Consider the following 26,278-nt stretch of genomic DNA (forward strand, 5'->3'; position numbering starts at 1 on the left):
AGAAATAAAAAAGTTAAAGAAGTAATGAACATCAAAAATGTCTCTTCCCATCAATAAAAGTATAAAAATGCAAAAATCCTGCTTGCTGCTCTTCTCTATGAGGTCATGGGCCTGGAACGAGGTCTTCTTTTTTTCAATACTAAATATGTCAATTTGTTTAACCTTTCCTTATAGACCATGTGTTTTTTTTTTAAAAAACCTTTTATTTTTTTTCCTCCCTTCTGGACAATATCCAATGTGTCCATATCTTTCCTAAACTGTGGCATCCAGAAGTGGACACTGTACTCTAGCTGGGGCCTTACCACTGTGAGCAGAGCAGGAAAATTATCTCCCGTGTCTTACATACATACATTATCTACCTGTATGCAAAGGGTGGGAAGAGAGTAATTCCACTTCCCTCCCTCAGCAGAAACCCCTCTCCTTTGCTGGCTGTATTGCTGCTAGAGGAGCTGTAATGGGGAATTTTCTGTGTGCCAGGCTCACCATCCTCTCGGTGCTGATTTTGTTTGTGATGAAGGACTCACAAAACCTCTTACCATCTGTATAGACTCCCACAATGAGTTAATCTCCCATGTCCTGAGTCTGGTACAGCTGATTTGAGTGCCCACAATGTACCATGTCATAGCTTTAAACTGGATAATTCAAGGGAAATTATTTTTGTTACCTTGAAATTACTTTGCATCTAGAATATCCTGTCTGTTTTTTTTTTCTGGCTTGTAAAAGGTAAATGTTTAGTCTGAACAGCTAACAATTTCGCACTTCCTTGCCAATGAGTGTTTAGTCTGGTGATCAAGAAGTCTGGAAGCTCTCATGATGTATAGTTAATATGAAGTTTATGAGATTTGTAAAATGTCTTTTCCCTTCTCTTTCTTTTTACTGTTGTACAAAGATTTAAATATAACTTTTTCCCCACAACTTGTCACTTCCACCTGGTTAGCCAACTGATAAAGTCACACATGGTTTTTAATCAAACATGTTAGTACACAAGGGGAAAGCATAGAAGATGAACACTTTTGAAACAAAATCTGTTTAAATATAAGATTTTTCTAGGAGGAATGAGGATTTAAAAAAAAACAAACAAAAAACAGTTCCTGTCTCAGGCATAAAGATCACCAAATTATCCATCAGCATCTTTGGTTGTTTAGTTTAACTCTGTGGTCTTTTTTGATACGTTTTTTTGTTTCTTCAGTGTAATAGTTAAAAATTGAGGGTGGTATAGAGGGTTTTTTTGTACAGAAAAGCTTTGAACACTTACCTGCTTGGGTGTTTGTTTTCTTATTATGCAAGATATAAAACGTACTTTTTGAATTTATTTTTAAACTATGAAGGTTGGCAGATGAGACTAAAGGCATGGTTATAGAAAATGTTTTAAATATAATTATAGTGCTTGAGTTTTGTTCAACTGAACTGCATGAATCTAAATACAGCATATTTCAGAAATTCACTTTTTAAAATTTTTTGGGATGTTCTCTATTTGTACAAAACAATCAGAACTGATGTAAACAAATATACAAACAATATCCATCTTCAGAAAGGCATTTGTTTTCATTAGACAGTGATAATAGTTACCTAAAGCTAAGTGCGCAGTCTTCAGTGTGTAAGTGTTAATTTTGACCTTTACCCAGCAGCCTGCTTTCTTTTTGCTTATATTATTATAATTCAATTGATAATTGTTAATGATTTGTTCTGGTTCAAAAATATGAACAAATCCTAGAAATGCAGGACTGGATTATAGCTCAATCCCTTTGAGATTTTAAAATGTATTTACTCTGAATCGGTATTGTAGGGTATGTCTACACTAGAAATGCTACAGTAGCACAGCTCCAGCGCTGAAGCTGCAATGCTATAGCATAGATACTACAGTGATGGAAGGAGTTCATCATCATCATTACACATAGAATCTATTTCCCCATGTTAAGTATCCTTGCACCTTCTTGTCAACTGTCTATATGGGCCATCTTGATTATCACGACAAAAGTTTTTTCTCCTGCTGATAATAGCTCATCTTAATTAATTAGCCTCTTACAGATTGTATGGCAACTTCCACCTTCTGTGTGTGTGTGTCTGTGTGTATAATATTATATATACACACACACATAATCTTCTTACTATATGTTCCATTCTATGCATCCGATGAAGTGGGCTGTAGCCCACGAATGCTTATGCTCTAATAAATGTTAGTCTCTAAGGTGCCACAAGTACTCCTGTTCTTTTTGCGGATACAGACTAACACGGCTGCTACTCTGAAATGAATGACTGTAGTAAATCCACCTCTCCAAGAGGTGGTAGCTAGTTTGACAGAAGAATTTGTCTTTCAACCTGGCACTGTCTATGCTGGAGCTTAGGTCGCCTTAGCTACATCTCTCAAACCATATAGCTAGGTCGACCTAGCTCTCTAGGGTAGACCAGCCCTTAATCCAGGGGTGGGCAAATTTACTGGCCTGAGGGCCACATCTGAGAATAGAAATTGTATGGCGGGCCATGAATGCTCACAAAATTGGGGTTGGGGTGCAGGAGGGGTGAGGGCTCTGGTTGGCGGTGTGGGCTCTGGGGTGGGGCCAGAAATGAGTTCAGGGTGCAGGAGGGGGCTCCAGGCTGGGGTAGGGGAGAGGAGTGCCAGGGGGAGGGGAGTGAGGGCTCTGGCTGGAGGTGCGGGCTCTGGGGTGGGGCTTGGGATGAGGGGTTTTGGATGCAGGAGGGTGCTCTGGGCTGGGATCGAAGGGTTCAAAGGACAGGAAGGGGATCAGGGGGTTGGGGTGCAGGCTCCGGGCTGCGCTTACCTCAAGCGGCTCCTGGAAGCTGTGGCATGTCCCTTCTCCGGCTCCTATGCGAGGCGTGTTCCAGCAGCTCTGCACGCTGCCCTGCACGGCCAATGGGAGCTGCAGGGGCAGCGCTTGGGGTGGGGGCAGGGTGCAGAGCGGAGGCCCCTGGCTGCCCCTATGTGTAGGAGCTGTGTGGCACGGCCCCTGACCCTGCTTCCTGGCTGGAGCGCCGGAGGGGGCCATGCTGCTGCTTCTGGGAGCTGTGCTGGAGCACCGGAGGGGGGCAATCTCCAGACCCCGCTCCCAGCACGAGCTCGAGGGCTGGATTAAAACAACTGGCGGGCCATTGTTTGCCAGCCCCTGCCTTAATCACTTCTTCAGCCCATTATGCTGCTACTGTGACTTCAAGGAATCTTTCTTTTTATAGTTATGCCACTTCATTCAGGATTTTATTATTTTTTTCCATCAGCTGCTCTGTCTTCTACCAGCAGCGCAATTGAGGGGGCAGGTGTTCAGCCTTGGGTGTGGCACAATTCAGGACCTTAAAATAATTGTGTTGAGTGAAGATCAGAAAAGACCATAACAGTTTTACAGTCCTAAAATTGTAAATGTAAGTGTATATTCTGGAAAATATGGAAGCAATACTGAGAGAGGTTGCACTTTAACAGATTTTTAATGTCTGCTTTTATATATATTTTGGGAGGGGCTAGAAAAAATTATTGGACACCTGTTTCCTGCTATTTCCACTTATTGGTTTCCTGCTAAATGCTTACAAAATTGCAGTTTAAAATAATGTATGGCAAGAGGGGTTAGGCAGAGCCTTAAGGACACCTGAATTTTGGTATTGCATCTTGGACTTCAACACCAATTGATTTTACAACCGCATGAACTTTGCAAATTAGTTAACATGGGTACAGTAGGGCATGGAGTTTAAAACTTTCTTCTGAGTCTTGTTTCAAAGCTTTTCTCGTTAGTATTTAATCGCTTACTAACTCAGTTCATTGAAAGTTGCATAAAGTATGTTCTATGCTAGATTTATGTTCATTCTGTTATAACTGTAATCTTAAACTTGGTACTGTTTTTCCCAGGATTCAGAAATATTGGGGATGAGGCTGTGTTCAGTTTTAAACATTATGTGGAGAATTCTGGTTTATCAGTTAAAAATAAAAACAACCCTCCGCCCTGACTGTATTGTAAATTATTTCTTATCTGAACTGAGCATACTGCACCACATAATGTTTTTGTTTGATCAGATTTGTTGTTTCTTAGCAGTAATATGGTAACATCCTCACAGCTGCACCCTGTTCCACGAAGAAAAAAGTGTGCAAAGCAGGGGAGTGTGCTGTAGAGGTGGGGCTAAAAGACGGAGTTTCTGTCAGCATGCAGAGGCTGCAGAGAGGAATCAGCTAGAGATTCCAGCCAGAAGGTGCAGCTGCAAAAGCAGCCAAAGCAGGGATTCTGGGGAGGGGGAAAGAAGGGGGGAATGGAATAAAATGATGGCCACATGAATCCCAGCATACACTTAGACCCAGAATTCTACAGGGGAGCAGCTGCAGAAGCAGCCAAAGGAAAGGCCATCAGACATCCAGAGAACTTTCTACAGTTTTGGCTGGACTTTGTGCCCTGTGCTGTTCAGCTGTTTGCCCAACTCTCCCTCGCAGTCTCTTCAACTGGGCTTTACTCCATATCTGTCCTTACCCTCATCTTGCTCCCCTTTCCTACCTTCCCATTTCTTGCCACTCCATCCCCTCCTAACTAAACCTCCCCTTCCTTCGCTCACCCCCAAATTTTAGGAACTGACATAACATTTATGCCATTACATGGTTTACTTTGGTTGTGTATTATATTACACACACAAGTTACATTAAAATATTAAGTTTGCAAAGTAAAGCACTCAAAAGTTAGGAAATGCTAGTATTAAGGTTGCCTTAATTCAGCCTCCCCTACGTGTGTGCATTATGATACAGCCTTTAATTACATGACCAAGTACTATTTTTTCCACTATGCTCTGGGGAAATCTGGGTTGCGTACTGAAGAAGGTTATTGTCTGTAGGGTCCTTGCCTCGTTTATCAGAGAAGTTGGAAGGTGTGTAAGACTGAGGTGGGAATTGAAGGAGGACTGTCTCATAATTAAGGCTGATAAATGCTATTCTGGAGAACTGGATTTGTTCTCTGCTTCTGCCACAGGGTTCCTGTGTGTGATGCTAGGCAAGTTACTTAAACCAGACTTCTCACAATTTTGTGTTCTTCATTTTCTGGGTGCCCATCTTGAGACTCTGCGGTCAGACCTGCAGAAATGTTGATCACTCCAGCAGCAACAGAAGTCAATAGAAATTGTGCTTTGAACATATGAAGTACTACATAAATGCTGAGTATTCTGAAAAATCAGGTCCTAGGTATCCCAAATTGGTTAATGTTTGGCAAAGTTATAAGCAACTGAAATCAAGGTTTTTACAATGGGAAGTGTTGGGCAACCTTAACAGTCAGTGCTACCAACTCCACTTATAGTCCCTTCCCCCCCAGCCTGTCTTGTCAATTTTGATTGTAAACTCTTAAAGGCAGGGACCATCTACTACTTAGCACAGTGGGGCCCCATTCTTAGTTTGTCCCGCTGTAATAAATGTGATCGGATATGACACTCTCTATATCTGGCTTTGGAGTGGGAGTCTCAGGGCTGCTCAATAAATAATTCTCGACGATCTAGAAACTAATAAATTAGGCATGCAAAACACATGCCTCTTTCATGCTTTCAGTGTGCAGATAGCAAATATGATTTTGCATGATTAGAGTTGCCTGTGCAATCCTGATGATTACTGCATAAGCAAAAATCAAGAGCATATTTATGCCCCTAATTTTTTTTAAACATGAGTCCCAATATCAACTCTGCTTGAAAGAGAGAATTCTGGGCTAGGCTGCCGATGGGAGGGAAGAAGGAATGGTATAAACCAAGTAATAAAATATGAGATACAGTTCTCCCTTGACTGAGGTTTGTTTGTCATGTTAGCAAAAACTTCTGTAATTGCCCATAGACCATACCAAAATATAGCCTGGAATCATGGTTTTTGAGATCCCAAAGATAACAGTTCTGATACTGTTGTTGTTCACTTCCAGTAGTATGCACACTGTCAACAATAATTTCTATTTGTACATTAAGAGCATATTTTTGAAATACTTACATACTAGCTGACGTGAAAAAATATTCTACAGTAGAACCTCAGGAATGTACACATTGCTCTAAGCCTAGAAATTGTGACTAAAACAGAATGATTATACTAACAAAACAAGACAGAGGTGCACATTATGGCACCATGGAATGCAAATGATATAGTGCAGATTTTTTTAATTTTGGTATGGTAAGAGAAATAACTATTCCAGATACTGTGAAATAGTTAAACATTCATTAGTCTCAGTGATACTATATTCAAAGTGACCTATTATACTTGTTACATATGACAGCGTCATGTGGTGTATTTTTTTAGTGGTCCAATAATTAGAAAGCTCCTCTTTTCTCTTGTCTGACTTGTGGGGGATTTCCTCTGTGTGCAGTATGAAGCATTTTGGAATCAGAAAGTAGTTTTCAGATTACTCGTTTCAATCTGCCACTGAAACTCTCTTCATTCAAAGGTATCGGAGAACTGCTCCAGGGGTCAATGTTATTTTGAAGGTAACTTACAAAGAATAATGGAGGAGAGGGTTTTGTTCTCCAGTTTTGCTGCATTTGCAATGTATGAAGGTTTGGTCAGATTTTTGTGCTTTTTTAATATTACAAATCCAACCATAGAAAGAGAAGACTTTTACTTTCCTGGTTTTTGTAAGGTAAAAAAAAAAAAAAGTGCCAGGAAAAAAAGTGGGCGTAAATTTTTTGTAGGTCACCTTTATCAGTACCTGAGACCATGGTAGTTTCTGTTCCACAATGACAATGCTGAGAGCAAGAACAATAAATATTATTATGGTTGAGAAATAAATATGTGGTCACAGAAAGTTCTTTTGATGCTTCTGTAATTCCTGTTAGTGATGATGGAAGTCAGGTATGTGTGTACCCAAAGGGGACAATAGGCTCCTCAGCTGTTTAAGCTGATTAAAAGCATTCTTTGTTTTTCAAGTTAGAACACAATATAATATCCATATGAAACTACTACTTTAAAAGAACATTAAGGTTGCAAAGCAAAACACTCAAGTCATGAAATAATAAAACTAAAGTTGCCAGTGCAGTTATAACTGTTACCTTGTGTCTGTTATGATAAACTACTATTTTTTGTCAGAACCCTAGCCTTGTTCAATGTGCAGTTTGAAAAGTCCTTGAGGAGTGACAACTGCCTATTCTCATCATTTGGCCCATATTTCATTTATTGCACACCATCCAGCTCCTTCACTAAATAAGGAAAATGCTTTTCTGATGGTTACCAGGCTAGCAGTACCTGTGACTCCTTTCCAGTCTTTGAGGACACCCCCTCAGGTCTAAAGCCTCATGCCTTTCCTATCACAGCATGGAATTCTGCAGTTCTCCCACTCTGTCTGGGCCCTGAGCTACGGTACTCTGTGTAGCAACTGTGCTTACTCAAAGCGAAAAGGAGTACTTGTGGCACCTTAGAGACTAATAAATTTATTTGAGCATAAGCTTGCATGAGCTAGAGCTCACTTCGTCGGATGCATTCAGTGGAAAATACAGTGGGGAGATTTATATACATAGAGAACATGAAACAATGGGTGTTACCATACACACTGTAAGGAGAGTGATCACTTAAGGTGAGCTATTACCAGCAGGAGAGTGGGGGGGAGGGGGACGTCCTTTTGTAGTGATAATCAAGGTGGACCATTTCTAGCAGTTGACAAGAATGTCTGAGGAACAGTGGTGTTGGAGAGCTGCCTAGAAGCCTCTTGTTCATATTCCGACCTATTCATGACACGGGCTGAAATTGTGGAAAAGCAGCATCATTTGCCCCATAACCTCAGCCGTGCAGAACACAATGCCATCCACAGCCTCAGAAACAACTCTGACATCATAATCAAAAAGGCTGACAAAGGAGGGGCTATCGTCGTCATGAATAGGTCGCAATATGAACAAGAGGCTGCTAGGCAGCTCTCCAACACCACTTTCTACAAGCCATTACCCTCTGATCTCACTGTGGGTTACCAAAAGAAACTACACCATCTGCTCAAGAAACTCCCTGAAAAAGCACAAGAACAAATCTGCACAGACACACCCCTGGAACCCCGACCTGGGGTATTCTGTCTGCTACCCAAGATCCATAAACCTGGAAATCCTGGACGCCCCATCATCTCAGGCATTGACACCCTGACAGCAGGATTGTCTGGCTATGTAGACTCCCTCCTCAGGCCCTACGCTACCAACACTTCCAGCTACCTTCGAGACACCACTGACTTCCTGAGGAAACTACAATCCATCGGTGATCTTCCTGAAAACAGTGCCCTGGCCACTATGGATGTAGAAGCCCTCTACACCAACATTCCACACAAAGATGGACTACAAGCCATCAGGAACAGTATCCCCGATAATGTCACGGCAAACCTGGTGGCTGAACTTTGTGACTTTGTCCTCACCCATAACTATTTCACATTTGGGGACAAAGTATACCTTCAAATCAGCGGCACTTCTGTGGGTACCCGCATGGCCCCACAGTATGCCAACATTTTTATGGCTGACTTAGTACAACGCTTCCTCAGCTCTCATCCCCTAATATCCCTACTCTACTTGCGCTACATTGATGACATCATCATCATCTGGACCCATGGAAAAGAAGCCCTTGAGGAATTCCACCATGATTTCAACAATTTCCATTCCACCATCAACCTCAGCCTGGACCAGTCCACACAAGAGATCTATTTCCTGGACACTACGGTGCTAATAAGCGATGGTCACATAAACACCACCCACCCTATACCGGAAACCTACTGACCGCTATACTTACCTACATGCCTCCAGCTTTCATCCAGACCACACCATACAATCCATTGTCTACAGCCAAGCTCTACAATACAACCGCATATGCTCCAACCCCTCAGACAGAGACAAACACCTACAAGATCTCTATCAAGCATTCTTACAACTACAATACACACCTGCTGAAGTGAACAAACAGACTGATGGAGCCAGAAGAGTACCCAGAAGTCACCTACTACAGGACAGGCCCAACAAAGAAAATAACAGAACGCCACTAGCTATCACCTTCAGCCCCCAACTTAAACCTCTCCAACGCATCAAGGATCTATAACCTATCCTGAAGGACGACCCATCACTCTCTCAGATCTTGGGAGACAGGCCAGTCCTTGCTTACAGACAGCCCCCCAACCTGAAACAAATACTCACCAGCAACCACACACCACACAACAGAACCACTAACCCAGGAACCTATCCTTGCAACAAAACCCGTTGCCAACTGTGTCCACATATCTATTCGGAGGACACCATCATAGGGCCTAATCACATCCGCCACACTATCAGAGGCTTGTTCACCTGCACATCTACCAATGTGATATATGCCATCATGTGCCAGCAATGCCCCTCTGCCATGTACATTGGTCAAACTGGACAGTCTCTACGTAAAAGAATAAATGAACACAAATCAGATGTCAAGAATTATAACATTCAAAAACCAGTTGGAAAACACTTCAATCTCTTTGGTCACTCTATTACAGACCTAAAAGTTGCTATTCTTTAACAAAAAAACTTCAAAAACAGACTCCAATGAGAGACTGCTGAATTGGAATTAATTTGCAAACTGGATACAATTAATTTAGGCTTGAATAGAGACTGGGAGTGGATGTGTCATTACACAGAGTAAAACTATTTCCCCATGTTTATTCCTGTCCCCTCCCCTTCACCCCCCTGCCGTTCCTCAGATGTTCTTGTCAACTGCTGGAAATGGCCCACCTTGATTATCACTACAAAAGGTCCCTTGCCCCGCTCTCCTGCTGCTAATAGCTCACCTTAAGTGCAGGTTTCAGAGTAGCAGCCCTGTTAATCTGTATTTGCAAAAAGAAAAGGAGTACTTGTTGCACCTTAGAGACTACAGCTCACTTCATCGGATGCATTGATGTAGCTTATGCTCAAATAAATTGGTTAGTCTCTAAGGTGCCACAAGTACTCCTTTTCTTTTTGCGAATACAGACTAACATGGCTGCTACTCTGAAACCTGTGCTTACCCAGCCATTCCAACTGTGTTTGGACACCTGCAGTTCTTCCCTTGAGGAGCCTGTAACCACTGGTACGCAGTGTAAAACAGCCTTCTTAAAACCAAAGTATTTTTTATTTTAGTAGGTACAGAGCCTAAGAGGAAAAAAGGATTTTAAAACAGTTTACACCAGTGGTTTTCATCCTGTGGTCCATGGACCACATACTATGTCTAATGGGTCAGTGAAGGGTGACTATGAAAATCAAGGTTTCAGAATGCATCCGATGAAGTGAGCTGTAGCTCATGAAAGCTTATGCTCAAATAAATTTGTTAATCTCTAAGGTGCCACAAGTCCTCCTTTTCTTTTTATGAAAATCAAGTGTCAAATCCCCAAAAAGCATTACATTTTTCTGATCATTCAAAAGTATGTGAATACCCCCACCTACTGGTCAAAACCTGGAAGTCTTGTTGTTACTATTAAAGCTCACGGTTTAATGCCCTTTCTCAGGTTGCATCAAATGCTGTACCAGGCATGTGCAACATTTATAGTTGAATTCTGTTCCTTCAGTTTTCAGTCTAAGGCTGTGTCTACACTACAGACTTTACAGTGACAGAGCTGTACTGCTGCAGCTGCACCACTGTAAGGTCTCCTGTGTAGCCGCTCTATTCTGACCGGATAGTGTTTTCCCACTGGCATAATTAAATCACCCCCAAAGAGCAGTGGTAGCAATGTCGGTGGGAGCATGTCTCCCGCTGACATATTGCTGTCTACACTAGCGCTTTTGTCGGTGGAACTTATGTCCGTCAAGGGTGTGGGTTTTTTCACATCCCTGACTGACAAAAGTTTTGCCGACAAAAGTGCTAGTGTAGATGTAGCCCAAGACTTGTATGGTAGGGGACGCAGACCACAAGCTGAATTTCCAAAGAGGTCTGCACTTCCATTTGAAAATGTTTAGGGGTCCGCAAATGAAAAAAGGTTGGAAACCCCTGGAGTACATGGATGTGTGCTTTACCTAAAGGCTTATCATCCCCTGTTAGTAACCTAGACCGGCTTAACTTCTTCAGACATCCCCAGTGGTCTTCCTCTGGTTCCCCCAAACAACTTCCTCTCTCTTGAGAAAGTGTTCCTTTTCTAAACCTGCCACAACTTTTGATCTTCAGTGTGTGTGGGGCCTTTTCCTGTCCTGGCTTCCTGCTTGTTTTTCCTTACAGCCTCTGATTAGATTAAACTAGTGTATTCATACTGTAAACATCCTAATACCCAGATCAACATACAGTATTCTTAAATGACTACACAGTGGCTCCGATTCTGTCACAGAGTTTTCTAGACTTTTCTATGGTTGTCATAACTAGTATGATATCTTGATTAACTTACTCCCAGAACATCCCCATAGGGCCAGGAAGGACTGTATTACTACCATTTTACAGATGTGGCACTGAGGCACAGTTTAAGGTTCCAGAATTCAGTAAAACTGTTAAAGAATTGTGCTTAACTTCAAGCATATGAGTAATCTCTTCAAATTCAGTGGAAATATAACTGTCCTTAAAGTTAAGTATGTGCTAAGTGCTTTGCTGAATCGGGGTCTAAATGAGTTGCCCAAGATCACACGAGAAGTCTGCAACGGAGGCAGGAATAGAATCCATATTGCTAGGTTCCTAATCCAGTGCCTTAGTCACAAAGCTATTTATTCTTTTCCAGCAGAATCCTGCTTCATTTGCTACATGCCTTAAAACTTTTACAGTGGACACCAGGCTTATGCATGACACACTAACCAATTACAGGTTTCAGAGTAACAGCCGTGTTAGTCTGTATTCGCAAAAAGAAAAGGAGTACTTGTGGCACCTTAGAGACTAACCAATTTATTTGAGCATGAGCTTTCGTGAGCTACAGCTCACTTTGAGCTGTAGCTCACGAAAGCTCATGCTCAAATAAATTGGTTAGTCTCTAAGGTGCCACAAGTACTCCTTTTCTTTTCACTAGCCAATTAGTGCAGTGTGTGAGAGGGGTGCTTTGGACCCCTAAACAAATGCACTCCATAACCTTGCTTTATTGTCCAGTGTTCTGAGGGTCCAAAGGCAAAGGTTCTGAGGAAAAAAGTATGTGAACGTGTAATTGAAGACTCATAGGGGAAGCTGGTTGCAATCTCCATATTTACACTGCCTAACACTTTCTATTACAAGATTCTTGTGATCTTCATGGATTCTCATGATCTTTACTTGACAGCCTCTCACTGTTCCTTGGTATGCAGTAGGCTTTCCATATTTGGCAGGAGGAAGGCCCTTGGGCTCGGGAAGTGCTTTTTTTTGTCCCATGAAATGTTGTTCAGCTTTTGGCAAGATACAAATTTTAAAAATTGCCTTTTCTCATCTTTTGTATTCCTCAAAAATTTTGGTAGCATGCTTAAAAATAATAAAAAAGGAACATTTTAATTCCTAGATTGGTACCACCACTGCCACACATGCTGCACAAAGGAATACTTGTGAGCTGCTGGAGCAGCTGAAAAAAGATTTCAGGAGGTGTGGGGAGAGAAGAGAGTAAGCTTGTCCCATCCCCCAATCACAGGACATAGCCTATTTCTCCTCATTCTTCCCTCCTGAACCCAAAATCCCACCTCCTGGTGTGAGGGGGGAAAAGAGGTGGACAAAGCTTGTCCCCCGCGGTCTTCACTATGAGAGAGCCTTCTGCTTGTGCCAGCTAATATAATTAATCCTTTAGCTCAAGTGGTGGCTATCTTTGTCTAGAGGTTTTTCTAGTTGTACATAATAGTATTTATTTGTACCTTTTTTCTTTCTTACTCCCCTTCCCCCAACCAATCTAGGAAATTACATCCAAATAAAATATAGGGTCACAGGCTTTGTTGCTTCTCTAGGCTGAGCGCATTGCCCTCACCAGGCAATTCCTCATGCCCCAAATTTCTCCTTTCTACTCCATACCAGGTTCCCCCACTCCCCCTGTATGCCATGGGTTCTGTGTGCCTCCTCCATTCTACTTCCTATGTCGGTGGTTCTGTGTGCATCACCATCTCCCTCCAAAACCACCATTCTTTATTTTCTTTCTATTTTAGGGTGTCAACATTTTAAAACTGTATTGGGAGAATTGGTAGAACTAAGATTAGGTGTATTGCCAGGGAATTCCATGAGTCCTTCATTTTCCCTTTTTGGTTTTTCCCATTTCTACCAAAATCAGTAGGTTCTGCCCATTGACACCTAGAACAGTCCCTGAACTTTTGGAATTGAATAGATGTGGCGTTCAGAAGTTGTTACATCCAAACAGAGAAATGTCATTAAGTTGAGTGCAAGGCCTTGCAAGTTCAGTCGATTACATTAAAAGAATGGTATTTAGATTGCAAAGTCAAAGCACTTCAAAGCTGGGAAATGCCAGATTTGTTTGTCAGTGGAAACTTAATTCTTTCTCCTTGTGCATATGCATTATGATAGTCTTTAGTTGCATGCTCACATTCTATTTTTTCCACAGGACCCTGCCTCATTCAGTGCACAGGATAGACATGCAGTGGGGCAGATATAACTTGGCAAAGGTAACTGTGAAAATGGCATTTCCTGACTTATCTGTGCCTGATTTTGCAACATAAATGTTCTTTAAATATAGTTTATTGTATTTCATACATATATAAGGAAAATCTGTATGTATATAAGGCAGCAGTGTTAAGATTGCACAAGCAACTTTAATTTTTGTCCCTTCCTGACTGTTGATAGGGTCGATTTGCAACTTGAATGTTTTTTATGCAGTTCCGTTGTATAGATTTTCCTACTTTTTAAAAAAGAAAAATAAAACACATTTTACTGTGTGCTGCTATTCACTAGACATGAGTATAGTGCTATGTACCGTACATGTGCAGTACATGAGGTGGGAGCCCTTGTCAGATTAGATTTCCACCTTTCTCTGTCATGTGGAAGAAAGGCCTCCTTTGGCGTTCCTGTATCTCTTTTTTTTTTTTTTAATGCACCTCCATTGATCGCATTTCAGTGCCCAACCGAGCATAACTGAAATATTGCTCCACTTGACTATACTTGGGTATGTCCTGTGGAATCCTGAGGTGACCTCTTTTTGATTACAAATATATGCAGTGTCAGATGAAGGAACTTGGGGAGCTTATTAGTTTTGTTTGTTCTTGTATTCATACACTACATACATTTAAAAACCCTTTTATAATCCAGCCATAACAAGTGAGCATTGTGTGTTTGCATCAACTTCCGTTGTGATATTGCAACTGTTCAAAAAGTGGTTACAAGATTATTTTTTTAGAAAAACTAATTTTTTTTTTAATAATTGTGCTCAAAAACAGCTTAACTATTTCAGTAAAAGTCAAATGCAGCAGTGCAAAGCTCACATGATTCTGGGCAGTTGCGTTGCCCATCAGAATTTTTTGGGAAGAATCGTGTCATTGTCATGTCATTTGCTGCCTCCCAGGGAAGTCTGGAAGAGGATTGAAAAGTAGAGGAGGGGGAAAAAGGGGTAGACTAGTTAAGAATCGCCACCACCCCCAGAGCATATAAGGGAACAGGGGAAGGTGAGTAGCAAATACTACTTCCTTTAAATGAAGGAGGCTTTTGGGGTGAGGTGAAGAGAGGACACTTTCTGTACAGGTGGGGGTTGGAAGTGACTTGGATTTAATCACATCTGTGGTGCTAGGAAGAGGAGCATGGAGAGCACCCTCCTCTTCCCAGCAGCTGGAAGTTGTCTAGCTTCCTGCACTCCTGGATCTCACTGGTGGTAGAAGCTCCTCCCTCAAAAATCTTTCTTATAGGCCTCTTGTTATTGATACCTGGTAAATTGTTAAAGCCCTATGTACAATCTAAAGATGTGACATCATATGCCCAGTGATATAATTCTAGAAAGTCAAAATAATGTTTGCAGCATTTCTCTTTAAAGGTAATACATAGCTGGAAGGCATTGTAAAACCAGCATAGTATTACCAAGTCTATTAATATTCATGTTCAGTAACATGTATATTTTGCATATCAGAATCAAAGGCTTTTATGAATGCTTCTTAAATTGATTAGAAATAACAGGAAATTATAGCTAGCATCCATCTATTGTCTTCATTCTACATTTTGTATGTAACTTGTTGGGACTCTTATGTATCAGTTGCATTTTTAACTGTGACAGGTTAATGTAGAGTCTACCTGATCTTAACAAATTTGTTGTTCTGAAGTTTGGAAAGGCTGGGGAAAACTATTAGTTGGTATTTCAGTGCTAAGGGAAACAAGTACCACGTCAAGTTGAGATTTTATGGGAAATAAGTGTAGAGGAGGTATGCTCCCTGACATCTGTCCTCTCCCTGAAAAAAAAATTACAGCTAGTAAGTTATTAATCTTGATCCAGATTGGCTAAACAGCTTATCAGTTTAAGTTAGACAGCCACTCTTAACTATAAAAGCTGTTGTAATTTAACTTGCTGACATTAGTCTCCTTTTCTGTTTGATTCTCAAGTTGCAAATACAAAACCAGTCTCATTTATGCATGCTAGGTAAATTTTCAGAAGTGTCTTAGTCCCATTAACTTTCAGTGGGATTCGAGCTCCTTACTTAGGTATTTCAGAAAATTTTTTATCCCTTTGATACTACAACATCTGGGAGATCCTGTTGTTTTTGGCACAATTGAAGGAGAGGATTGCTTAATGTTATGGTAGAACCAGTTTAGAGCTGATATTTGATAGAGAATATGTCTCGTAATTCCTGTGCAAATCCACCCAAATTTGGATAAATTATACAACTTTGAAAAATTTTAGTTTGCATGTGCTCAGTAAACACAGAATTTAGTGGCTAAAATCTGTGAAGATTCTATCTTCCTGGGGCATGCTTCGTTAGCTCTTAGTGCTGACCAAACTCTGCATGCACTGTCCTAACAAAGTGACTGAGCATGCTCCATTCCTAAGGCTAAGGGGGCAAAACTGAACTTTTCCTGTAGTTGTAGCTTCCAGTAGCTGTGACCTGGGTACTGGAACTGAGAAACTGTCTTTTCTCTACTCTGATTATCACTCTGCTGGCACCTAGGAGCATGGAGGAAGAAGTTGTCTGACTTGAAACCTGAGGGGATAAAAGGAGACCGGGGAAGAAGGGGAGTAGATTGGGACAAGGATTCTGGTGAGACTGGGACTAGAGAGAAACTATAAGTGCGAGCTGGAGTGTGGGGGGAAAACTGCTGGTTGGATAAGGAGACTGGGTTTGAGAGCCAGATGGGGGGTGGGCTGGTTGGGCAAGAAAATTCGGACTGGGAACTGGTGTGGGAGAGGGAAACACAGATCAGGCAAAGAGCTTGGTGGGAGGAGAAGGAGACTGGGACCGAAGACCAGTGTGTCAGGGAACGGGGCTGGGAGGTGATAAAAGACATGGAGCCAGGAAAAAACTTGGCAATGAGACTGGGTCAAGCAGCCAGGGAGGGGGGCTACTGAGGCCTTGCCTACACTACAGGGGAAATTCAATCTAAGCTACACAATTTGAGTTGCGTGAATAGCGTAACTTAAATAGACGTAGCTTAGACCTACTTACTGCGGGGTCCACACTATGCAGTGTCTACGGGAGACACTCTCCCGTTGGCTCCCCCTACTCTTCTCGATCCGGTGGAGTACAGGAGTCAACAAGAGAGCGATCTGTGGTCGATTTAGTGGGTCTTTAGCCAGGGTTTAGCTAAATTGACCGATGCATCGATCGTTGCTCGTAGATCCCTTGGTAAGTGTAGACAAGCCCTGAGACAAGGAGAGAGGGGGACAGATCTGGGGGCAACTGGAACCCGCAAGGAGAGTGAGAGAATGAATGAGGATCTGGGAGGGGGGAAATGAGACTGGTTTGACAAGGAGTTTGGGATTGGGGGATGAGAAGCCTGAGAAGTGGAGATGGAGACTTGGACTGGGAGGCAGGGGTGGGGAAGAGATAGGAATGGTACTTGGACAGATTGGAAGTGACAGGACTTGGTGTCAACAGGCAGAAAAGTATCTGACCTCTAGAGAACACTCTACTCCAGAGCCTGAAATGGAACCCCAGATTTCTGAGTTTCATCATTCCTTTGCTGTCAGTACATACCTGTGAAGCCCACTAGCAAAGTGTCTTATCCCCCTCTAGTGCTGGTCCACATAGAGGATGACAACCTATTACTGCTATCACTTATTCTATTAGCCCAAGTGGTAGAGGTCTGTCCAGTGCATCTAAAGTTTCCAGCTCTGCTGATAACTCATGTAGGTGTTAGTATGATGCCATGTGATGGAATTTTTTTTCCCTGTTTGCTCTTTAAAAGACTGGAAAATTATACACAGAACCTCTTCTCTTCCATCCCCCCACACCCCTATTAATAAAACATTATTAAGGTTGCAAAGTTGAGCACACAGAAGTTAGGAAATGCCAGATTTATGGTTGCCTATGTAACTTTAATTCATCCTCCTTCTATATATTTATTATGATATGGTGTTTACATGATCACATACTGTTTTTTCCACAGGACCCTGGCCTAAGTCACTGCACAGATGGACCTGCTCTGGGGATGAATCAAGGTAGTATAGTGATGGAGGACTCCTACTTCATTAGTTGCAGAAGTTGGAAGACGTGGTAGTGCATGAGGAGGAAATTGCTTAAAGTGAGAGGATGGTCTCATGCAGGCAGTTAAATGCTGCCATGGAAAACTAGATTCTATCCTATCCTCTGCCACAGAGTTTCGATGTGATGCTAGGCAAGTCACTTAAACCAAATTTTTCACACATGATCTGTAATTATGCATTCTTCAATTTCTGGATACTTTACTTGAGGTCCTGGGGTCTGATTTGTAGAAGGGCTGAGCACTCACAGCTGCAACTGACGTCAGTGGGGGGAGCTGTGCTTTGAACTTAAATAATGCTGAGTACTCATAAATAGTGATCCATCGTAAAGCCCATGAGAAAATTAGTAATTCTGCCTTCAGAACAGGGTTTAAGTAAAGTGCAGTAAGTAAGTTTTAGGGCCACACATTGAACTGTGAAGATAAAACAAATTATTGAATAACTGCTCATGAAGTGAGAACTGTCCATTTTATGTACCGAATGAGACAGGGATCCTTTGAGGGGAAAAAAAAGTGTGATCATGTAATTAAAGACTGTCATAATGCATGTGTATAAGAGGGCTGAATTAAGGTTGCACAGACAGCCTTAATTCTAGTATTTCCTAGCTTTTGGGTGCTTGACTTCGCAATCTTAATTTTTTAACATAGTTTTGTGTGTATAAAGAATATTAAGATCAGGAATATAGATAATTGTCAAAGATTTATTTAGCAATAATCTCTCTTACTGTAACTTGGCTAGGTAAATATACTTAAAAAGCTTGCATTGTGTAATTGTAGAGCCCTGTCTTCAGATACTCTTTGCTCATCTTTTTTGGGGGGGAATGTATGGGCTTAATTTTGTTTCTTCTCAGTTTTTGGAAAGCTTGATAATGACTTAAAAAAAACTGAACAGAAAAAAGACTTCACACTTTAAATATATTTATACTTTAACTCAGACCTTTTAGTTTCAAACGTAGCATGTACTTAGCCATGAGTGAGGGAAGTATACTTCAGCTTGGAAAGGAAAAATTCCATCAGACATGTAAGTGTGCACTGAACATGTTGCTTTCAAGATTCACAGGAATGTGTGCACGCATCTGTATTTATGGAGATCTACACAATTAAATAAACTTAGCTGAGATTGCTGTAACTACATTTTTATGAGTTTGTCTGTTGTAATAAAACACGGACAATAGCATTCTGCATAAATGTTGTTTGTATAATTTTACAATATAACTAGGGCATGATACCATGGTTGTAAAGCACTTGAGATCTACTGATGAAAAATACTATATAAAAGCGTAAGGTGGTATTATTTATTACATTGTTTGGTCTTTTACTGTATTTGCTTACAGATTTATCTTAACATCTGAGAACGTTGTAATTTCTTTTGCCTGTACTTCATTTCAGATTTTGCTGTTCCTTAGCCTGTATCAATGGAGCACATTCAGGGAGCTTGGAAGACAATCAGTAACGGTTTTGGATTTAAGGATTCTGTCTTTGATGGATCAAACTGTATTTCACCTACTATTGTTCAGCAGTTTGGCTATCAACGCCGAGCTTCTGATGATGGCAAGCTCTCAGATACATCTAAGACTAGTAATACCATTCGGGTTTTCTTGCCTAACAAGCAGCGCACAGTGGTAAGTCTACACAAGCCTCATGTATGGCTACGTCTACATTACGGTCTATTGGCAACGCTGTGTAGTGTAAGTGTAGCTACATGCAGCAGTCAAAAGTGTACCACATCCACACTGCAGTATGTAGCTACACGTGTCAGTGAAAGGCTCTGGCAGAGGGGAGGCAGCAGGGAAAGCTTCAGCAGCTGCGTGCTGCTGGAGCCTTTCACTCTGGCGAGGAAAAGCTCTGGCTGGGAGGAGGCAGCAGGGAAAGGCTTCACCTCTGCCAGAGCCTTATCTTGTGGCAGGGAAGGGCTCTGGCAGCAGGGAGGTGCTGGAGCCTTTCCCTGGTGCCAGAGTTTTTCCTGCAATGGGGAAAGGCTTCAGAAGCAGGGAGGCAGTGGGACGCTACATGGCTAAAAATAGCAGCGTAGACTGGGAGGGACGGCTTGGGTGACTAGAGATCCATGTAGGATGTGTATTTGAGTCTACTTCAGATGTATCTGTAGTTTACTCACCTAAGCAATGCCTCACAGTCTATACTGCTATTTTTACCTGCGGTAGGGAGACTGTGTATGTACGTAGACTACACGCCTCCAAAAGAAGGGAGTGCTGAAGCATCCTATGAGATATAATAGACTTTTACTATTGTTAATGTGTATGTGGCAACAGAAATCTTAAATAAAACTGGAAGGTTGGTCTATGTTTAGGAAAGTCACTGTTAGTCCATTAATCCTAAAGGCTATATTTTAAAATATAGCATCTTATTCTGATGCAATGTTCTACAATATACATGTGTAGATTACATTCAAATATTTAATGGCAAGAGATTACAGTAGTGGGCTAACCTAATTTACAGTACTGTTGCAGAACTATCATAGCCTATGTGAACTCAAATATATAATGATTTTGTCACAGGTTGCTTCAACATGGATCCCTACAATGAAATATATTGAAGATAAATTGAACTTAAACGTTGCTTGGTCTTTGTTCCAAGCGGAGCATTCCAATAATATGCTAAAACTCTATCCATTGCTTGAAATCCTAATTCATGTTTTGTCCCTTCCCTCAACATAATGCCATCCACCCACTCACAGTGCTATCATTTCTGTCTGTGTATGTGTCAAGTATAAAACATTCTGTCTAGCATAAAAACAGTAAACTACAACAAAATTTCCTGACTCAAGTTGATATATTACTGTGGGTGTGACAGAAAATATGCGTGTCTGGCCTGTTAGGACAGCATGCCATGAGCCAAAACATTAAGTCCCAGCAAGTCCATTGTTGTATACCACAAGTTAACTTTTGTAGACAAACCTTCAAAAGTGAACTGTAAAGCAAGTGTGTGGTGTTTTGTTTTTTGTTTTTTTTCTTTTTTTAAAGAGTGGAATGGATCCTTTGATCTATATAACTGCCTCAAACATTTTCTGAAAAGCTTTTTTCTGCTTCTACGTTAGAACTTACTGCTTTTCCAGTGGAGGACCTGGAATGTGACCTCATAGTTGGAGGTAGAAAGTTGAACAGGAGGAAAGGATGAGACTTAGGCTGGGAGAGCTGTAACTCAAATTTCAACCTCTGGTTCAAACATCACATTCCAAGCCCAACTACTGCCAGTGTTTCCTAGGGGAAAAAGAAATATGTTTGATATTTCTTATGTTAAGCAAGCAGAATTTTTTTCTTAAATCTAAGGCGGTCTTTTCTCATAATAAAGGAATATCCAGAACAATTTTTGTTGGTATGAAAAACAAACTAGCCACAGTAAATATAGCAAACTGTTACAATAAAGTGATTGTGGCAATCACCAAAATACCTCCTTCCAAAACTGATGAGAAGATATTGACAAACTCAGAATGCCATACATAAAACCTGTATCATCTGCCTTCATTTTGGCTTCTCTTTTGGTCAAGATCAAGTGGCATGTTGAGCCAAAGGGTCATACAGGCATAATTCTTGTGTCTATTGTAGATCAAGTGGTAGGGATGCAGCATTAAAAAGTTATATATGACATCCAAACAGAGAAATACCATCCAATTGAGCATAAGACATCACAAACTTGTCCAATGTGCTCATGGGCATGTAGATTCAAACATTCAACCTTACATTTCACTTCCTTTAATGTCAAGGCAAACAAATGAAGCAAACAGTGGCTTAACTTCCTCTTACTTTCTGCTGACTGTCCTAGAAAGCAAAATAACTATTATAATGAAATTTTTTTGTATGGAAGGATAACTTTTCTTTATCTTGAAGTTTTAAATTCTTACAGAAGCCCAGAAGTTGATGCACATGATGCAACCATAATTTCCACTAAGCATAGTAGTTTGTTCTTAAACATTTAGGGAGGGTAGCAAAGGCAGGTCTCCCCTTTTAAATGGGGGTGAATATATCATTTGTTAAGGAGGTTCACAACTGGAGATGCTTCTGGATCATAAGGTAGCACTGATGGCCAAAAAGCACTGCTATGTGCATCTGATCAGACTTACAGCCTTTCAGTTTGAAGGGAGACCTTGCCACAGTTACCCATGTCTTTATCCTATTGAGATTTGACAATGCATTCTATGGGAGCTGCATTAGAAGACCATTCTGAAATTGCAGCCAATGAGAGAGCAGCAATATCAGCTATCCGCATTGGCTGCTGATTTGCTTTTGGGTGCCATTCTGTGTGGTGTTTGATCTTAATAAGCCCTGTATGTATGGTTTGGGATCTGGCTACTTAAGAGACTACCTTTGTCTCTCCGTTGTCACACCACCTCAAATCAGCTAAGGTACTTTCAGTTTCACTCAGTTCCTGGATTTGAAAGTTTGGGAACTGTTCTGGTGGCAGGATGATTGAGTTCATTGCTCCTTCACACATTGATCTGAGAGCTCCAAATGTGTTTACATTAAGGGCATGATGTAAGGCTCATTTGTTTTCTAGGGAAAGCTATATTGGATGGATTTTTGGATGGATTTGTTCAGTTAAATTCTGAAGGAAATAGTATCTCTTATTAATCTGTTTTAGCATTGCTCCTAGAAATGCTTGTGCATGTCATCAGTGTGGCATGTTAGGCACACTTTTTTGAAATTTCAGTCTCTATTAATAAAAGTGCTACTAAGTCTAGTTTCACTGTAGTGATGAGTAGAATATGATGTGTCTAGTCTTGTGTAGAATATGAAGATCAGAAAAATGGTATTTTAAACCCTTTTATGTCCTCATTAGAGTTTTGAATTGGCTCTTGTTCACAGGTAAATGTGCGGAATGGGATGACCCTACATGATTGTCTTATGAAGGCGCTCAAAGTCAGAGGTCTGCAGCCAGAATGCTGTGCAGTTTTTCGACTTTTTAATGAACAAAAAGGGTAAGAAGCTGTGTTCTAAATCAGAGAAACAGTTTTAACATTCTGTTGGATTTTTCAAATCCTGGTTTTAAACTAGCAGAAACTGTGGTTTCTTCCCCCATTTTTAGAAGTCTAACTTGGCTGTGAAGACTCTCTTCATGCTTTCTTTGCTCTTCTCAGATTTCTTATTCTAAAAGCCATGCCTTAAGCATGCTGAAATGATGTAAGAAATTAAATATTAGTTTTATTTAAATGCTCATATTCCTGGGGGAGTTCTACACCACTGTATATGCGCAGATTTTTTTGCTTCCCTGCAGAAAAATTACTTTCTGATGGGGAAACAAAGAGAAGCCTCAAGAGCTGTTATGTGTCCCTCCCCAGGAGTGTGGGCACATCATTTTGGGTGCCTGGAGCAGCTGGTGGAGAGGTAAATCACCACAGTGGGTGGGGGGGCCCTGTCGAGACCCGACCGATGACTGACTCCTACCCTGTGCCAGGCTCAGCTGCTAGTCCCAGTTTGTCTAGGGGCAGGGGAGGAAAGGATTTTCTTTTCCCTGCAAGGAGCAGCCAGGGCTGGGTCAGACCCACCCCCAGAAACCTCCCCTTGCTGTAGGAACCCCCAACGAGCTCCTGTGCATTCAGATCCCCCCCACCCGAACCCCCCAGTGATCCACCCGCACCCAGATTGCCCCACACAGAACCCTCTCACCCCACACCTGGATTCTCCCCCCAAGTCCCTCCACATTTGGATCTTGCCGGACTAAGCCTATCTACCCACATCTGGTGTGCCTGGCACAGAGGGACAGGGCCCTGGGGTGTTTCTGGGGCAGGGCCAGCCTTTGTGCTGTGTCAGGGTTGGGTGCAGTCTCACCACCAAATCTGTGTCCCAGGAGGGCAAGGGGTTTTGCAGGGTGATCTCCCACCTCCATGTGGCCAGTGCTCCCCACTGCCATGCTGGAGCCTCTACATTTATTTATTGTCAAATAAAATTTGCAGAATTTTAAAATGTGTGCAGAATTTTTATTTTTTGGCAAAGAATTTTTAATTTTTCGGTGCAGAATTCCCTCAGGAATAATAGTAAGGATTTTATATACACCATGAAATATGTCTGCACTTCTATTTCAAAACTGAAGAAGGAAAAATCTGAGTTAGTTGCTTTTTACAGACTTCTTTATATCACTCTAATCTAGCTAGATTGTGTGTTCAAATTTGAACACACAATATTTTCTTCCTGCATTTGAAGATACATACTTCAGCATTATACATGCTTGATTCTCTCAAATAAGGATCCTTGTATTCAATTTTAATGTTATAAATTCCTGTGGAAATTTTAAAATGTTATGGATTTGAGTCTCATCTCAGGTATTCCTTTGCGTTCTGTAGGGCTGGGGGGTGCTGCTATTAAATGCCAAATGATTATTTTACAAGCGGAGAGTGTGAAGGTATCTCGTTGAGTTAATGTATTAACTTCACACATCAGAAGACTTGGGCTCAATGCTTTTTGAAGCCACAATTATGAGACAGTCATTTGTGGGTATTAATCTCTGTGTAACTGAGTCTGTATTGAGATCTCAAGTAACTTTGGCGCTCAAGCACATAATATGGTTTCTATATCACTAAACTTGCCATTCATAATTTGGTACATTTGTTCATAAAGAGATTTCTACTGTGCCCATCACCATAACACCTGGATGCCTTTTATCTTATAAAAACAATCATCAAAATATATGACAACCCATGTAAGGTATTTAAACTGCTATTGCTGAAAAATTGGAAATCACTTACAATTCTGTGTTGTTTTTTAAAAACAAAACACTGAAATACCATTAATTCTAAGAGATTGCTTGTATTTGTTTTCATCTGGCTGATGAATCTTGCCCATATGCTCAGGGTTTAGCTGATCGCCATATTTCGGGTCCGGAAGGAATTTTCCCCCAGGGCAGATTGGAAGAGGCCCTGGAGGTTTTTTGCCTTCCTCTGTAGCATGGGGCACGGGTCACTTGCTGGAGGATTCTCTGCTCCTTGAAGTCTTTAAACTACGATTTGAGGACTTCAGTAGCACAGATATAGGTGTGAGGTTTTTTGCAGGAGTAGTGGGTGAAATTCTGTGGACTGCGTTGTGCAGGAGGTCAGACTACATGATCATAATGGTCCCTTCTGACCTAAATATCTATGAATCTATGTTATAGGAGCATGTATTACAATTTACATTATTGAATAGACCTAATTATTCTCACTTCTCAGTTTTTTTTCCTTTTTAGCAAAAAAGCACGCTTAGATTGGAATACAGATGCTGCCTCCTTGATTGGAGAGGAACTGCAAGTAGATTTCCTTGATCATGTTCCACTTACAACACACAACTTTGTAAGTTTAGTTTTCTTCTGTATTTTGAATGCAGGTTCAGTTGACTTCTTAAACATGGGAAGCAACTTTAAATCTTGATGCTACAGTATTCTCTCCCAATAAATTACTATTAATTTATTAATCAATAAAACCAGAATGACAACAACCCCAGATTATTTACGGGTATTAGTCCCCTAATCTCAGTAATTTTTTTCAGACCTGGCCTAGAACATGTGTCAATGCCCTCTTTCATTTACAATAGTAGTAATGAAATAACAACCTGACAGAGGATCAGAAGCAGAGTTTTCTTTACACTCCAGTTGACAGTATTTTCTAATCCCAAAACTGAATGGATGTCTTCACCTTAGTCTTTTATTTCAGAAAATTGAATAATTTCTCTTACATATTCAGTAAAGTTCGCATCACTTATGCAAAGAGAAAGTATTCATGGTTTCTTTGGCACGCATGTTTGCTTTTTTTGAAGGTATCAGCTGGACAATGATTGTTGCTAGAATAAGGTGTTGCTTTTTGGGCTAGCAGTAGTCCTAAGCATAGTCATGAAATGCCTGTCTCTGGTGACTGACGGTCTTCGTCACCTGGGTTTAACTGTGTATATGTGCATGTGCTTCCAAGGATATGGCCTTCTTGGAAGGTGGTTCAGGATCTGAAAATGACTTGCATTTGGAGTCTGGATGCTTCGGTGAAAAAAATCAATGATGAAGCCCACTTATAGAATCTGTTATAGAGGCTGGTTGTTTTTTTCAGGATGTTAAGCATGTTGATGTCCTGCAAATTCATAACATCTCTTTGCCAGGCTGTGTATGAGGCTATGTTCACAATTTGACAGAATTTTGTTCTGTCAGGAGGTGACTCGTTTTGATTATAGTTTCTTCCCAACAGCATGCTATGGGATTCCTTTGCTTGGGATCCAGTCAATACTGTACTCAATAGAGATAAGGCAACAGATATATCCAAGCAGGGTTGGAGTTCTGATCTATGTCAACTCTAAGTCTATGGTACTTAGAAGCAAAAGAAAGCCAGGCTACATTTAATTGTGTCGGAGGGGAGAGCAATAAGGTTGGCTCTCAAGGCCTTTCTTCCTTCTATCAAGATGGAATAAGGCCAAATTTTTTCACAATATGACCATGCATTATCTAAACTGATGGGCAACTTCATTCCAGTCTTCTCTGACAAGATTTGATTTTTCTATAGGGATATTGGATAAAGACTGAAACCCTTCTGATACATCAGGCAGGGCTAACAATTTTTTTAGCAGATTGTCAGTTGGAAAGGTTATGATTGACATAACGATGCCCCATTTATTTGATCCATTGTTCTGTCTGGGGTAGACTGCAAGCGAACTTGTTTGTGACCAGGCAGAACAGAAAGTGTAAAATCTTAGATTTGGATCCTGCCTTTATTGTACATTGTGGGGGAAAGGACTGTTATATGCCTTGCTTCCCAAAAGTCTTGGTAAAGAGATGTCAAGATGTTTAAAAACACGGAAGTTCACCTAAAAGGAAATTTGCCATAAGGAATATAACTACTAAATAGCATTCTTTTGTGCATAACATATTGATTAC

The 26,278-nt window shown here is 41.1% G+C and overlaps 1 protein-coding gene across 10 annotated transcripts in view; it reads left to right on the forward strand.

Annotated features, from left to right (window-relative positions):
• The window catches only part of RAF1 (Raf-1 proto-oncogene, serine/threonine kinase), a 94,398-nt gene that overhangs the window by 13,888 nt on the left and 54,232 nt on the right, over positions 1–26,278 (forward strand). For 4 of the 10 annotated variants that reach the window (XM_077821215.1, XM_077821210.1, XM_077821220.1 and 1 more), the window contains 3 exons: positions 18,830–19,062; positions 22,261–22,373; positions 24,614–24,716. In XM_077821215.1, coding sequence (XP_077677341.1) covers positions 18,856–19,062; positions 22,261–22,373; positions 24,614–24,716 — 423 coding nt within the window. In that variant the 5' untranslated portion in view covers positions 18,830–18,855. The other 6 variants (XM_077821212.1, XM_077821216.1, XM_077821213.1 and 3 more) reach the window with 4 other exon arrangements.

The sequence above is a fragment of the Eretmochelys imbricata genome, chromosome 7, assembly GCF_965152235.1.
Source record: "Eretmochelys imbricata isolate rEreImb1 chromosome 7, rEreImb1.hap1, whole genome shotgun sequence".
In the NCBI taxonomy this organism is placed as follows: Eukaryota; Metazoa; Chordata; order Testudines; family Cheloniidae; genus Eretmochelys; species Eretmochelys imbricata.